At 43.1% G+C, this 15,696-nt stretch overlaps 1 protein-coding gene across 1 annotated transcript in view; it reads right to left on the reverse strand.

Moving 5' to 3' along the window:
* Positions 1-15,696, reverse strand: part of LOC309564224 (alpha-2-macroglobulin-like protein 1) — a 368,264-nt gene that overhangs the window by 343,841 nt on the left and 8,727 nt on the right. The window contains exons 2-3 of the mRNA XM_082268851.1: positions 14,800-14,983; positions 11,941-12,103 (exon numbers count right to left, since the gene is read on the reverse strand). Of these exons, the coding sequence (XP_082124977.1) occupies positions 11,941-12,103; positions 14,800-14,983 (347 nt within the window). The remainder of the gene's footprint in view (positions 1-11,940; positions 12,104-14,799; positions 14,984-15,696) is intronic.

Raw genomic sequence — 15,696 nt, forward strand, 5'->3', positions numbered from 1 at the left:
CCTGGGTCCTAGACGATGACTCCATCATAAAGAAAAACCAAGTTAAGTAGCTGTTTAGTATACTTATTGCATACATGTTGTACATGCTTGTTTACTAGGAAGATAGTCAGCTTGTGCATGTTGTAAGCATATTTCGTTATACTGTGCATGCTATGAATTGTATTTTATGCATTTGTATGTGCAGTTTTTTCTGTTTAGTAAAAGCATTAATAAACTACAGAGTTTTCATAGCTTCCTTGGCTTATACCACAAATACCTTAAAAGATGCACAAAAGCTTAAAAAAGCAAAACAGGAACTAATTTCTTCCCTTTTCTTGGAAGTTGCTCACAATGGACACCAGTTTGACAGGATAGGGGGGAGTGCCGGCTCAACTTTTGGTACAGGGGACTTGGTCTCTTCTAGAAAGGTCACTGTCCATCAATGTTCTGGAACTGCAAGCTGTCCATCTTGTTCTCCTGCATTGGTAAAATGACCTACAGGGGCTAAGAACATAAATGCCACAGCTGTAACATATATAAATCATTAAGGGGCACCAGGAGCCGAGTGGTCCAGAAGCAAGTGGTCCTCATCACCTTGTCATTGGCAGAAGTCCATACTCCTTCTCTGACCGCAGTTCACATTCCAGGGGTGGGGAACAGTCAGGGGGACTTACTCAGTTGATGACAGTTGTTGCCAGGGGAATGGACTCTCCACTTGCCATTCAGGTTTAATGTGAACCTGGACAGATTTGTTTCCATGACAAGGGATCATGAAGCAGTTGTGGTAGATGCCCTGGTGATGCTGTGGAACCACTTCTCTCTGATATACACCTTTCCTCCATTATAACATCTGCTGCAGCTGCTTCACAGTGTTTGGGTGGAAGGAGAATGTGTTATTCCGACATCAGAAACATGTCCATGGATGGGCCTTGGATGCTTCCAACCTGGCCAGACCTTCTGTCGCAAGATCCCATCTTCCATCCTTCTTTACAATGCTGTCTTTAATGGCATGGCTATTGAACCCATGGTATGTATGTGAGCTGCACAGGCTGCTAGGAAGTGTAGTCATGTGCCTGCTGCTGTGAGTGCTGGCTGGGAAGGAGCCTGCTCACGCTCCAAACAATGACAGATAAGAGCTGAAGATTCCGGGAGCTGCACATCAGAACAAGACCTGCTGAGTGTAGTCAAGTGACGAGCCTGAATCTTCACAAGACCACGTCCCCAATGTGTTTCACTCCGCCTACTAGAGCTTACTCATGGGGATGGCATCATGGGGGATCGGATCCCACTGCAACAGGTCTGAACCCGACAATCCATTATTTATGCATATATACCACTTGTATTTTTCCTGCTTGGATAGATTGGTGCACTCAAGCACCAACTACATATGAGTGTTACGTTTTAATAAAGCTGATTTTATCATGCGTTATTTGCACCATGGATTTATGTTTTTTCCCCATATGTGAGAGAACTGCTGGAGCTTTATACCTAATATTGTGAGCCCGAAATGAAAGTTGAAAAAAGGAGATCATCCACCACCACCCTGTGAGGGTATACCAGCTTCTTTTGACCAAGCTTCATTGCGATGTCAAACTCAGTGAGGTGAGAATCCATTAGGGGGGTTACAAGAGTGGAGGTGCCACATCTGACAAGCCGTTATATTGTTTCACTTATTTTCACAGCACTGGTGATTGGGATTATCTATCACCTTCTCATCAATTTTTTTATAATCATTTACTAACTGTTTTTATCTGAGACATTTTTATTCTTATTAAGATGATCAATCATGTTTATTATTTATGAATGAATTTATTTATATATCACTGGTTATTTTAATTAGTATATTACTTACTGCGCAGCACTTTTAATGATTATTTTTGGCTTTTCACACTAACTGATTGGGGAGTGATTAATGCACGCTGCAGTTTAAAGACACAGTAGCTCACAGGATCACTCTTATATACATCCCTATGAGTAAGCTCCAGTCGGCAGAGTGAAACGCGATGGTGGCGTTACCTAGCTGGGGTCCAGGCTGAGACTGCAACCTGTCTACACTCAGCAGATCTTGTTCTGATGTACGGCTCCCAGGATCTTCTGCTCTTATCTGGCTTGGTTATTGAAGCCAGGGTCTTAAAAGATAGAGGGTGATCTGTGGTGGTCCACCTCACATTTTGAGAGCTAGAAAGGCTACTTCAAGAAAGATTTACCACAGGACCTAAAAATCCTATATGGCCTGGTGTGAGGCTAGGAGATTTTATGCTCGGAAGTATGTTGTGGGCCATATTTTTGCCTTTCTTCAGTCAGTGGTTGATATGACTGGCCTTGAGTACAAGTAGAAGTAGTGAAACCGCACTCAGGTAGATGAAAACAAATGATGTGGTTTATTCTTCAAAATCATGGATATACAGACAGTGCAGGGAACAGGTAATCCAGGTTAACGCGTTTCACGGCTCACATGGCCGCTTACTCATAACCGTAGTGATGAATAACGGGGATCGGTTTCTTATACATATTCTAGGTGATTGATGTAATTGCTAACACCTTTGTATAATTGACTCAATGATCTTGCAATGAGAGACCGATTAGACCGTGATTCAGCACCTGGGATATAAAAAGGTACACAAAAAATACCTCATAATGAGGCAGGATAACATGACAGCAAACATACAGTGTATGAAGAGAGAAAACAATATAAAAGATATACATTATTAACATAATATATACCAATAGTGTTATAACATTAAAAACATTTCAAAAAACGGGAATAGGGAAAAAGGGGGGAGGATGGGGGCAATGGACAATGAGGGAAGACAAGGAAGTTGGGACTTTAAATGAGACCTGTGCAATAGAGTCTCCATCCCTGATGTATACATAAAAAATGAAAGAACATCTAGTGTTCAAAGCAGAAAGCGTGGGACTTTAAATGAGGTGTGGCCAGTGCATACTTGATGATATATTGGTAGTATATATGCAGCTGCTGGTAAGCAAAAAGGAGCATATATTAAATCATCACGTGTTTATTATAGTATTTCATTGCACTTAAACATTTGTACGTTTCATGTTGTAAAATAAAACGGGGAATATACATATTATATACAAGGATAACATGATACAATCATAATCAATGGTACATCGATTGACAAAAAGATACAGACAGTTAAACAATAAAACATAATTGGATGCTTGGCATAATTAAAATGCTTGCTTGTACAATAGCTATCAGTTGAAAAGGCCTCTAAAGCTCTACGCGTTTCGTGAAGCATAGTTCACTTCCTCAGGAGCAGGCGATTTCATGGCAGGCATTGCCATGGGGCTGGTATGTCCACTCTGAACCGTCATAGATCGGGAACTGTGATGCGCTCCTTCTGTTTCCGCTCCCCTCTCTATTCCCCCGTGCCCCTAGCCAATGGCTGGGAAGGGGGCGGGGGGTGTGGTTGCGGCCGCAGCGCATCGGCGCCACTACTTTCCGTGCATAACGTGACGTCATTACGGCGTCGACGTCCATGCACGTGATTTCCATCAGCGTTCATTAGGGACGCCATCTTCAGCAGCCCTTGTCTGCTTGGTGATGTCCCGCAGTTCGAACAGCTAGTGACGCTGGGAGCAATTTCTACCTCCTCCTCGGTGCAGGTCTGCAATCATCTATCTCTATCCACCTTCTATTACTCCTCAGCACACGGTCACTTTTTCTATGTAGGCTCAATTTGCCCTTATTTCTTTTTCTGGGACACCCCCCATATTCATTCCACTCTAAGTTGGCACTCTCCTTTTATCAACTTATTTTTCGCTGGACTCTTCAGCACACCTTTCGGTCACCTCACTTATTCATTTGGATGGGGCATTTTCTATTCCCCTCCTTTGTCACTCAATCTTTTCACACATTGTCATACACATTGGCTTTTGCTTTCTCTTTTTCACACTGCGAGTGTTGGGTTTACTCTACTCTCTACCATTGTTGGTCTTGGCTCAGTACTATACTCCACTTTACATAATTTTTCAGTGTTATGATAGTCTACCCCATTACTCATTATGTCCTTTAACCAATTTTTTCCCTATAGCCCATCTTATGCCAGTTTACCTCTGGCTTTGGGCTTTAATATTATATTAATATTGTACTTTACATAAATACTTGGAATACATTATTAATAACTATTTCTTTATTTACATCTCAATACAGCCCTTATTACCCTCAATGCAAATCTACCTATTATATATGGACCCAACACCGAGGTTATATGCGGTATTCTTGCTCCCTCAGTTCCCGTTATAGACGTTTTTTCAGATGGCCTCCAGCCCCTCCTTGACAATGTTTTACTCTATTGTAAGTTTTAATCCACATATTTTTCTACCCCTGCCCCCTTTTTGGATGCTATACCAAACATGTTATATTTTCTAGAGATCGAAATCGCCTGCTCCTGAGGAAGTGAACTATGCTTCACGAAACGCGTAGAGCTTTAGAGGCCTTTTCAACTGATAGCTATTGTACAAGCAAGCATTTTAATTATGCCAAGCATCCAATTATGTTTTATTGTTTAACTGTCTGTATCTTTTTGTCAATCGATGTACCATTGATTATGATTGTATCATGTTATCCTTGTATATAATATGTATATTCCCCGTTTTATTTTACAACATGAAACGTACAAATGTTTAAGTGCAATGAAATACTATAATAAACACGTGATGATTTAATATATGCTCCTTTTTGCTTACCAGCAGCTGCATATATACTACCAATATATCATCAAGTATGCACTGGCCACACCTCATTTAAAGTCCCACGCTTTCTGCTTTGAACACTAGATGTTCTTTCATTTTTTACATTAAAAACATTGTTGACAAAAAGGAAGAATCCAAAACGGCATAAATAACATGAACACAGGAGGAGAAGATGAAAAGTTTAAGACTTATATATACATATAGAAGTATCATCTTCAAATTCTACCTGTGTAGATATTAAATATAAAGACATGCTTCATGGAACAAGTGACATTAAAAAGTACTTATGTATGAAAAAACTAAGTAAATGGTAAAAAATCATGACACGAATAATGAAACTGAAAATGAGAGTGAAAATCTCTCGCCTTTAATCAATTGATTATGAAAATAGATGTGCAACACATCTATGGATATGTGTATGAAATATACTAAATCCATGTGTAAATGCATACATGAACATGTACCAAAATATGTGTAAAATAAAATAAAAATGCTGAATAGTGCATGTAATGTGGTACACCAATCAATTTTTATCTGGGATTATCAGAAATAGCAAAGCCAAAATGCACCAGACAGACCGAATACATGTGAATACAAAAATAAAAATGAAATAAATATAAACATAAAGCATGTATATGTCGACATGTCTATACAAATGCAGTTGGCTAGGAACAAAGAACGCAGATATAAATGACTGCAGAAAAAAGCACCCCGATGCTGTGAATGTTAGGGACGTTACGGAGGGAAGGTGCTCCGTAGTCCATTAACATTCACAGCATCGGGGTGCTTTTTTCTGCAGTCATTTATATCTGCGTTCTTTGTTCCTAGCCAACTGCATTTGTATAGACATGTCGACATATACATGCTTTATGTTTATATTTATTTCATTTTTATTTTTGTATTCACATGTATTCGGTCTGTCTGGTGCATTTTGGCTTTGCTATTTCTGATAATCCCAGATAAAAATTGATTGGTGTACCACATTACATGCACTATTCAGCATTTTTATTTTATTTTACACATATTTTGGTACATGTTCATGTATGCATTTACACATGGATTTAGTATATTTCATACACATATCCATAGATGTGTTGCACATCTATTTTCATAATCAATTGATTAAAGGCGAGAGATTTTCACTCTCATTTTCAGTTTCATTATTCGTGTCATGATTTTTTACCATTTACTTCGTTTTTTCATACATAAGTACTTTTTAATGTCACTTGTTCCATGAAGCATGTCTTTATATTTAATATCTACACAGGTAGAATTTGAAGATGATACTTCTATATGTATATATAAGTCTTAAACTTTTCATCTTCTCCTCCTGTGTTCATGTTATTTATGCCGTTTTGGATTCTTCCTTTTTGTCAACAATGTTTTTAATGTTATAACACTATTGGTATATATTATGTTAATAATGTATATCTTTTATATTGTTTTCTCTCTTCATACACTGTATGTTTGCTGTCATGTTATCCTGCCTCATTATGAGGTATTTTTTGTGTACCTTTTTATATCCCAGGTGCTGAATCACGGTCTAATCGGTATCTCATTGCAAGATCATTGAGTCAATTATACAAAGGTGTTAGCAATTACATCAATCACCTAGAATATGTATAAGAAACCGATGCCCGTTATTCATCACTACGGTTATGAGTAAGCGGCCATGTGAGCCGTGAAACGCGTTAACCTGGATTACCTGTTCCCTGCACTGTCTGTATATCCATGATTTTGAAGAATAAACCACATCATTTGTTTTCATCTACCTGAGTGCGGTTTCACTACTTCTACTTGCAACTTTCCGGATTACGGGTATCACCAGCACCAGGTCGGACTGACACACCTGAGCGGCTTGTTCCTTTCTCTCTTGGCCTTGAGTACAATCAAGGAGCAGATTTTGCCCTTGGCCAAAAGCTGCTCCTTCCTTAGTGCATGCCTTTGTAATGAGGTTCTATCCCCCCCCCCTTTTTGTACAAAATTAAGAAAAAAGTTTTGGATGGGGTTGGAGTATCCAAACTAAAAAAATAACAATTGGAGAACACTTACTTCCTGTACTGAATCTAAGAAGGAGCAGCATTGTCACCAATGGGTATAGGAATGGGCACAGGAAGTGTGTTAAGACTAGAGCACACCTCAGTGGTGTATTTTGGTTTTGTGCTGCCCTAGGCAAGACTAAAATTGGGTGCCCCTCTCCCCCTCCTATGTAAATTTGCCCCACTCCTTCCTTTTTAATGGATGTGACTCCCTCCAAAATTGAAGGACTACAAGTCCCGGCATGAATCCCTGAGATCTCACGAGGGGGGGGGGGGGTGAGAGGGGTGGGAGAGATTGAGAGGGGTGGGTGAGGGAGGGAGGGAGGAAGGGAGAGAGATAGGAGGGATGAGAGAGAGGGGGGTGGGTGAGGGACGGAGAGAGAGGGCTGATGAGAGAGGGGGGTGAGAGAGGGGGGATGAGAGAGAGAAAGGGGATGAGAGGGAGAGAGAGGGGAGTGAGAGAGAGAGAGAGAGAGGGGGGTAAGAGAGAGGGGAGATGAGAGAGGGGATTAGAGACAGAGAGAGAGAGGGGAGATGAGAGAGGGGATTAGAGACTGAGAGAGAGAGGGGGTGTGAGAGGGAGCTAGAGAAGGGGGATGAGAGAGAGAGAAAGGGGGGATGAGAGAGGGAGCTAGAGAAGGGGGATGAGAGAGAGAGAAAGGGGGGATGAGAGAGGGAGGGGGGATTAGAGAGAGAAAGAGAGGTGGATGTGAGGGAGAGAGAGAGGGGGGTGAGAGAGGGGGGAGGGGTGGGGGAAAGAAAGAGGGGGTGAGAGAGAGAGAAAGGGGGTGAGAGAGAGAGAGGGGGTTAAGAGAGAGAGAGGGGGTAAGAGAGAAAGAGGAGGGCTAAGAGAGAGAGGGGGGCTGAGAGAGAGAGAGAGAGAGAGGGGAGGTGAGAAAGAGGGGATGAGAGAGGCAGCTCTAGCAATCAGTGGCCAATAGAGTCTAAGGTAGAGGGGAGGGGGGGCTTTTTTGATGCCCCCCTGCAAAGTGCCGCCCTAGGCCTGGGCCTTGTTGGCCTAGGCCAAAATACAGCACTGGCACACCTCCCCTCTTCTGTTCTACTTAACATAGAGGGAAGGTGCTCCGTAGTCCATAGAACTGAGCTGGGCGCTTGCGATTTAAATGCAGCAGAGGCAAAGAGCACAGCAACTTTCAAGCTCACTGGATTTATGGCAATATCAGCAAGTATTTTTTGGAGCTCATTAGTTGGTTTTTATACTACATTCATTATTTATTGATTGCGGATACTTTCTCATCCTCTTCTGAATTTCGATTGCAAGTCTATAATTGAGCCATGCTTGTAATGCACCTAAAACCTCTATATTACTTTATCGCAGCTCATTGGCCATATTGATGAATTTTGGGTTCAGGTCCAATATGAGTTTAACCTGAACCCAAACTTTTTGCAGTTCCGCCTCACCCATGGTCCCTAGCTGGCTTGTTTTCAAACAGAAGCCAGAAAGGGATTTTTTATTTTCAATGAGAGTAGCGGTAGAAACGGATTGTCATGTGGTAGCATGTGATGGCAGAGCAATATCATTGGGTAGTGGATCACTGTGGCAGCCGGTCATCAAGACTGCTAAGTATCTGCATTAATGGGCAGTGTGATTGACATTGGATTTACATCAGGGGGCATGGTTTACATTCTTTTTTTTTTTTATTAAAGGGCCTTGTAATGGTTATTGGATGATTTTATTTACTTTTTTTACCTTTGAGGAGTGAATGAGTAACAAGGGATACTCATTCCCCTAACAGGAAGCCTTGAAAATCTGTGGGCCCCTAGATTTTAGGGGACAGGACATGACCTAGGGATGAGGGAACACAAGGTATTTCCCCAATGTTAAAGGCATATGGCCTTGTATGGTTTGAGGAGCTAGGAGGCACATCCTCTCTTTCCTGCCCACCCAGGCAGGTATGATTTTTAGGGCCAGCTTTGTTTGACCTAAAAAAGGAGTTTTGCCCTGAAACATGTAGTCTTTGCAGCTGGTTTATCTTTTATCCCCATCTCTTCAGCCACGGCTGGGCTCGGCACTGTGCCTTACTTCCACGCTGCCTGTACACTGCACACACTAGCATTCATCTCCGCCAGACCCGTGACGTCATCTCCGGGTGACATGTGTGGCTCCCTCTATGGAGTAGTCATCTGGGTTCTGTATGCCTCCGTGGCTTGCTTGGATGGATGCTCTGGGCAGCCGCATTGCTACCAACAGGACCCCACTCTGGTACCGGACCTCTCACTGGATTGCTTGATCTTCTTCCTTTCCCATGGATGCGGGCAGTGCATCTTCCTCCTCACACAGCTGAGCAGTGTCCCCAGGAGTCTATTGGAGTGTCCTGTCACTCCATCCATCTCCCCCAGGTATTTTCTATTGTTGGCAAAGCTTTATGTGGCCACAGCTCATCCGTGCACATTGTGGTTTGTTTAAACAGTTATGATTCTATTTCTCGAGGAATGGTGGTATAATTCTGCTCTGGTACAGAGCTTTGTTTCCCAATTGTTGTTGCCTTTACACTGATCTCATTGGTTTTGAGTTTTGCAAAGCAGCGACCTTCTAGCAGACTATACACTTCCTCTGAGTGGGACAGCAACCTAGCGCCTGGACTTTTTGTTTTTGTGCTTTATGGTTTTAAAGGGGGACCCCACACCATTCTTTTTTTAATTGAAGATTTCACATTTAGAAGAAAGGTAAAAATAGTGTGGGGTTCCACCCATAAATTATACCAGGGCCTTGTTCCAGGAGAAGAAAGGCAGGAGGCATCCTCCCAACTTGTGAATCATACCAGGCCACATTCCTTCAAAAATGATAAAGGTACCTTACAAGGGGGAGCAAAAAAACCTGAGGGTACAAGGGCCTCATCTCCACATGCTGATTATTTCTGTTTCTTTGAAAATATTTACTGTTCTTTCAAAAATTGGCATGGGGTCTCCCTTGGTGGCCAGGAAAGGTAGGGCAGTGAGGGTTCACCCCCTCCCCCTTCCAAATGATACCAAGCAATATGCATTCAAAACAACAAATGTGGAGTCCCCTTTAAAGTGCAACCTGGGTGGGCAGTAAATTGAGGGCAGCAAGTAGTCTTCCCTTCTGAACCATACCAAGCCACATGTCTTCAACATTGGGAGGGCAGACAGTTTGTTTGCAAACAGAAGCAGGACAGGATTCTCTTTAGTGATGGCGGAAATATTATGTAGTGATTGGTCATCATGATTGACCGGTTCCATAACTTTACATGCAGCTGTAAGGCATCCTTCAAGGATATTGTTTGAAGGAATTGTATATTTTCTATGTTAGCATTTAAGCTGATGTAAAATATCTCCACTTAACTTTTTTTTCCTACTTTGGTACCAGTGGCGGCTGGTGCTCAACATTTTTTTTTGGGGGGGGGGGGGGGGCGCAAACAGAAAAATGTAATAGGCATTGCTTCGCGGCAAAAAACGGCGTAAAAAAAATGCGTGACTTTGAGGTCACACAAGTGTGAAAGGGGCCTTCAGTAATCAAGGTACAGTTCCTTAAAAAAGTATTCATCTCTTCCAACTGTTCAGCAGCTCAGTTCATTATCTGCAGTCATTAAGTATCGGTTCACACATATATGCGATGAGGGAACCCTGTGAATCCACTGCAGGTTCCCGCATCACACTTGACTCCCAGACAGTTCACACTGCCATATGCCAATCACTGGGGGTGTCAATACAAAGTTAATGACACCCCCAGATTAGTTTGCATATCGCAGTGTGAACTGTCAATTCAGACCTGAATAGGATTGCATAGGTGTGAACACCCATGCGATTCGATTCTGATGAGGACCAAAAAATGGGTCCTGTGCGACTTTGGTCTGAACGCGATGCAAATTCAGCCATACAATCTGTCTGGCTGAATTCGCAACGCACAGACATCGCATGTGATTTGCAGAGCAGTGCGCTCCGAATCACATGCAATGTCTGTCATCGCATATGTGTGAACCGGCTGTTAATGTGGCTGTTGAATAGATGATTCTCTTTTATTTCATTCCTACTACAGCCACCTTAAATGACTGCAGATAATGAACTGAGCTGCTGAACTGTTGGAACAGAGAACAAGTATTCTGGGATGGAAAGGGTGTCAGGCAGACATTTAGAGACTGCAGGCATGGCACAGGAGACAGTCAGAGACTGCAGGCATGGCACAGGAGACAGTCAGAGACGGCAGACATGGCACAGGAGACAGTCAGAGACTGCAGGAATGGCACAGGAGACAGTCAGAGACTGGAGAGATGGTACAGTAAATGGCCAGAGACTGCAGACATGGTGCAGGTACTGTGGAGATGGATGCTTCCCCCCCCCCCCCCCCATTACATCTCTCTAGAGGGGGAGATGTAGCAGATCAGTGTACACAGCTCTAGGACCTGGGCGAACATGTCCTCCATCTAGAATATTACTGTTCAGTGTGATCTCTGTTTCCCTCCCCCTCCTCTGTGTGCAGGCATGACCAGACTCCTCTGTTTACTCTCTCCCCCCCGACCCTTACTCATGTCATTAGCAGTGTACCGATCCAGACAGCACACAGATCCCCTCATACTCACAGCCAGTAAGCTCAGCAGTGTCCCAGTCCAGACAGCAAGTTCTCTCACTCAGCGACGGCGTCCTCCTGTGTAGCAGCAGCAGGGAGACAATGGAAAGACGTCTGGGTGGGCTCAGGCAGGAAGCAGACAGTGATGCCCAAGCAACGCCCCTATGACGTCCACTCACAGGATGGCATCCAATCACAGGACGGCAATCGGAGTGGGAGTGTTCGGGGCACATCGCTCTGCGCCCCGAGGACACTCTAAAGAGCCACCAATCAGCATACCAAAAACTGGCACATGATGAGAAAATCTCCACCCCTCTCCATAGCAGCAATGTGTCCGGCGCCCCGCTGCATTAAAGGTACACTTTTTTTTTAATGCTGATCCTATGGTGACTAGCCTGGGGGGGGCGGCGCCCCTGCGCCCCCTATTGACCAGCCGCCACTGTTTTGTACATTTCCCCTTTGGTAATATCTGGTTGTTGTAAATTAGCTTTTAGATGTAATAGTTTTTCTGTTTGTTTGTTTTTTTGCACTTATCGAAACAGAATTAACAAAGCATTTTCAATGGTATAATTAACTGGCCTAAAGGGACCAGTTGTGAGAAGTTCATTGGTATTAGTTACGTACATTTAAACCTTGCATATGGACAAGAGCCATTACCTGTCTGTCCTGGCTTGTACACAGCCTTGTCTGTTTGAATGAGGGTTTTATAACTCTCCTTTTTCACAATAACTTTAGTACTGTTTCTTATTGACTCTTCTGCCGTGTCGATGAAGACTTCCAGCTTAGCAACCTCATTATTATCTTTAGAAGGATCTGGAACCTAAAGATTAGAAGAGAAACCAATGAATACTGATGTTACTTACCAGCAGACTATGCTGAGTGGAGAATCTAGTGGACTTACACTTATTTTTCACTTGATATTTTATCCTATTCGTGAGTATGATGTGCATATACTTTTAATAAACAATTGTCTTAAAGGTAATGAGCTAGGCTGGTGCGCTCTCTGTATCTTTTCTTTTTATGTGTTGGGGGGGCTGCTGCACACAGAAGGTTTTTTACCTTCATGCAAGGAATGCATGAAGGTAAAAATCCTTGTGCCTTTTTGACCACTTTAGGGCTCTTTCACCCTGTCCTTCCGTCGGAAGGACTCCGTTTATCTCAGCAGGGGATCGATCCGCCGATCCCCCGCTGAGCAGGAGAATGACAGCTGTTCTCCACACTGTGTGTGGAGACACAGCTGTCAGAGCACCACACATCTCTATGGGGGAATGGGATAGGAACGGACCGTCGGTCCATTCTCATCCAATTCGATCCGCTGGACGGATGGAAAATGGGGTTTCCATCCATCCAGATTTGATGGATCAGATCGGATCGGATGTCAGCAGACATGTCTCCGCTGACATCCGTTGCCCCATAGGGATGCATGGGGGGACTGTTCAGGACCACCAAAAAACTGACAGGCGGATCTGAACGGTCCGCCTGTGTGAAAGGGGCCTTAAATGCACATACTGGATAATCTTATAGGAAGATTGTTGTTGAAATCATTGATCTGGAGACAATATTATTTAAAGTGTTTGTAAACCTCAGACATGAAACATGAAAAAAGCATATCTCTCTATAGTGTTTACTTGCCTCCATCCAAAGCACCAATTATCATTTCTCTGTGTTGTCTACTTCCTCTGTTATCTGCATGGGTCACTTCTGACAAGTTTTCCTGACACCAAGAGAAAAAAGGTGACAGGGGAGGGCCAGCCAGTTGATTATAAACAAGCAAAAAATTTGGGGGAGCATACCCATGTATTTCTAAAGCTGGTGCAACTATGAACCAAAAGACATGTATATTAAAAAAGAATAGCGCACACATGCAAAAGAAATTATACCAAATTTGAAGACAATCCATAAATAAAAATGGGGATTTGGTCCCACCATATGGCCATATAGTGCTCAAGCCCACCACTGCGTCAAAGTACCCCATTATCAGTGGGTCCTACACTATCCATGAAAAAGAGATGAATCCAGCCTTTCTAACCCTTGGAGATAATACTCCTTGCTGGGAGAGATGTGCTAATGCACTACAGGGGACTCCTCCTATATCCACTCGATAGTGGACACTGATAGAGTACAGGTGTGTGTGGGGGGTGGGGTGGGTTGCTCAACCTCGATAGTCTGGTCAGACCGAATACATAATAAACAAGCAAAAAATTTGGGGGAGCATACCCATGTATTTCTAAAGCTGGTGCAGCTATGAACCAAAAGACATGTATATTAAAAAAGAATAGCGCACACATGCAAAAGAAATTATTACCAAATTTGAAGACAATCCATAAATAAAAATGGGGATTTGGTCCCACCATATGGCCATATCGTGCTCAAGCCCACCACTGCGTCAAAGTACCCCATTATCAGTGGGTCCTACACTATCCATGAAAAAGAGATGAATCCAGCCTTTCTAACCCTTGGAGATAATACTCTTTGCTGGGAGAGATGTGCAAATGCACTACAGGGGACTCCTCCTATATCCACTCGATAGTGGACACCCCTCACACACCTGTACTCTATCAGTGTCCACTATCGAGTGGATATAGGAGGAGTCCCCTATATTATCTACAAGGGTTAGAAAGGCTGGATTCATCTATTTTTCATGGATAGTGTAGGACCCACTGATAATGGGGTACTTTGACGCAGTGGTGGGCTTGAGCACTATATGGCCATATGGTGGGACCAAATCCCCATTTTTATTTATGGATTGTCTTCAAATTTGGTATAATTTCTTTTGCATGTGTGCGCTATTTTTTTTTAATATACATGTCTTTTGGTTCATAGCTGCACCAGCTTTAGAAATACATGGGTATGCTCCCCCAAATTTTTTGCTTGTTTATTATGTATTCGGTCTGACCAGACTATCGAGGTTGAGCAACCCACCCCACCCCCCCCCCCCAAACACACCTGTACTCTATCAGTGTCCACTATCGAGTGGATATAGGAGGAGTCCCCTGTAGTGCATTTGCACATCTTTCCCAGCAAGGAGTATTATCTCCAAGGGTTAGAAAGGCTGGATTCATCTCTTTTTCATGGATAGTGTAGGACCCACTGATAATGGGGTACTTTGATGCAGTGGTGGGCTTGAGCACAGCTAGTTGATTGACAGCCTCAGCTCTGTTCCTGTGTGCTGTGTGAAGGGAGGTGTGTCCCTTCTTTCCAATCAGCTCTCACAGCTCTTGTACAGTGTGTAACTGCAGCTCTCCGCACCCTTTTTTTGTGAGTCTGTGAAAAATAGTTTTCATCCCTAAGTTTTACAAGGATGTACAGGACAAATGGCTGCAAATACACAGGTACAGTATAACTTATGTTGGAGGATTTGTTTTACCCCTGTGTGTCACCTGAGGTTAGTCACTTCACTGGGTATATGTAAGGATTTAAAAACACTTTAGTCCTTTAGTAGTGTATCCCTCTATTCTTCCCCACACTTCCCCATGGCATGTTGTGCTTGGTGCCTATACAGTAGGAATACTGTACCAGAGCGGGAATACAGGTAAATATGGAGTCTTGCTGGAAGCTCTTGTCTATGAGGGTGGTGTTCTTTGCTTCTTGGCTTAGAACAATTTGTACTTTGCTCTCTCCCTGAGCACCCGCCAGGTGTACACAGATACTTTCATAGTGCTGAGAGCGCAGCTCTGATGGAAAGATGACCACATGGTGCCTAAAGAAATAAAAAGGAACAGAAAATATGTTTGCATTTCACTGATCACTAGCAGGATTGTGCACATTCAGGCCGGGTACACACTGAATTTGGAGCGGCTCACAGCAGAGGGTCCAGTGCGTCCCTGTGCACCGTTTCATGTCATAATTAGGTCCGAATTTTTTAATTAATTTGGATCTGCAATGGACCAGAAAATGCACAGGACTTTTCTGCAAGCCGATCCGCAGCCGAAACTGAGCTCTGTGAACCGGCTCCATTGAGAGCCGGGCACAGTCTCCTGTCTTGCTAAATTGGATGCAGGGAAACCTGCATCTAATTAGCAATAGTATGAACCCAGCCTTACTGAGCAATGGTATTACATTGGAGACAGAAAACATGTCATGGACCATGCTGGTTGTTGTATTTGCACATAGTGTAGCATTCACCCCTGAGAATATGCCCAAGTCTCCCAGTAAAAATCCAGAGGCTGCCAATCACAGTTCTACACTCACACTGAGAACTTAGGCTTAGTCTGCCGGATCACTAATTATTTTTGTGCACTTCTGGCGCAGCACGTTTTTTGATTTTTATGTTTTTGTTGTGAGGTGTGGACACAATTTGTGTATGCAGCCGGATTTATATATTGATTTATTCTAGCACATTTTATACACATTTGAATTTCACTTAGTCTTGCGCTGATAGTTTTTTCACTATATTAGTCTGCCGGATGTCTT

The sequence above is a fragment of the Pelophylax lessonae genome (assembly GCF_965119305.1).
Source record: "Pelophylax lessonae genome assembly, chromosome: 9".
Classification (NCBI taxonomy): Eukaryota; Metazoa; Chordata; class Amphibia; order Anura; family Ranidae; genus Pelophylax; species Pelophylax lessonae.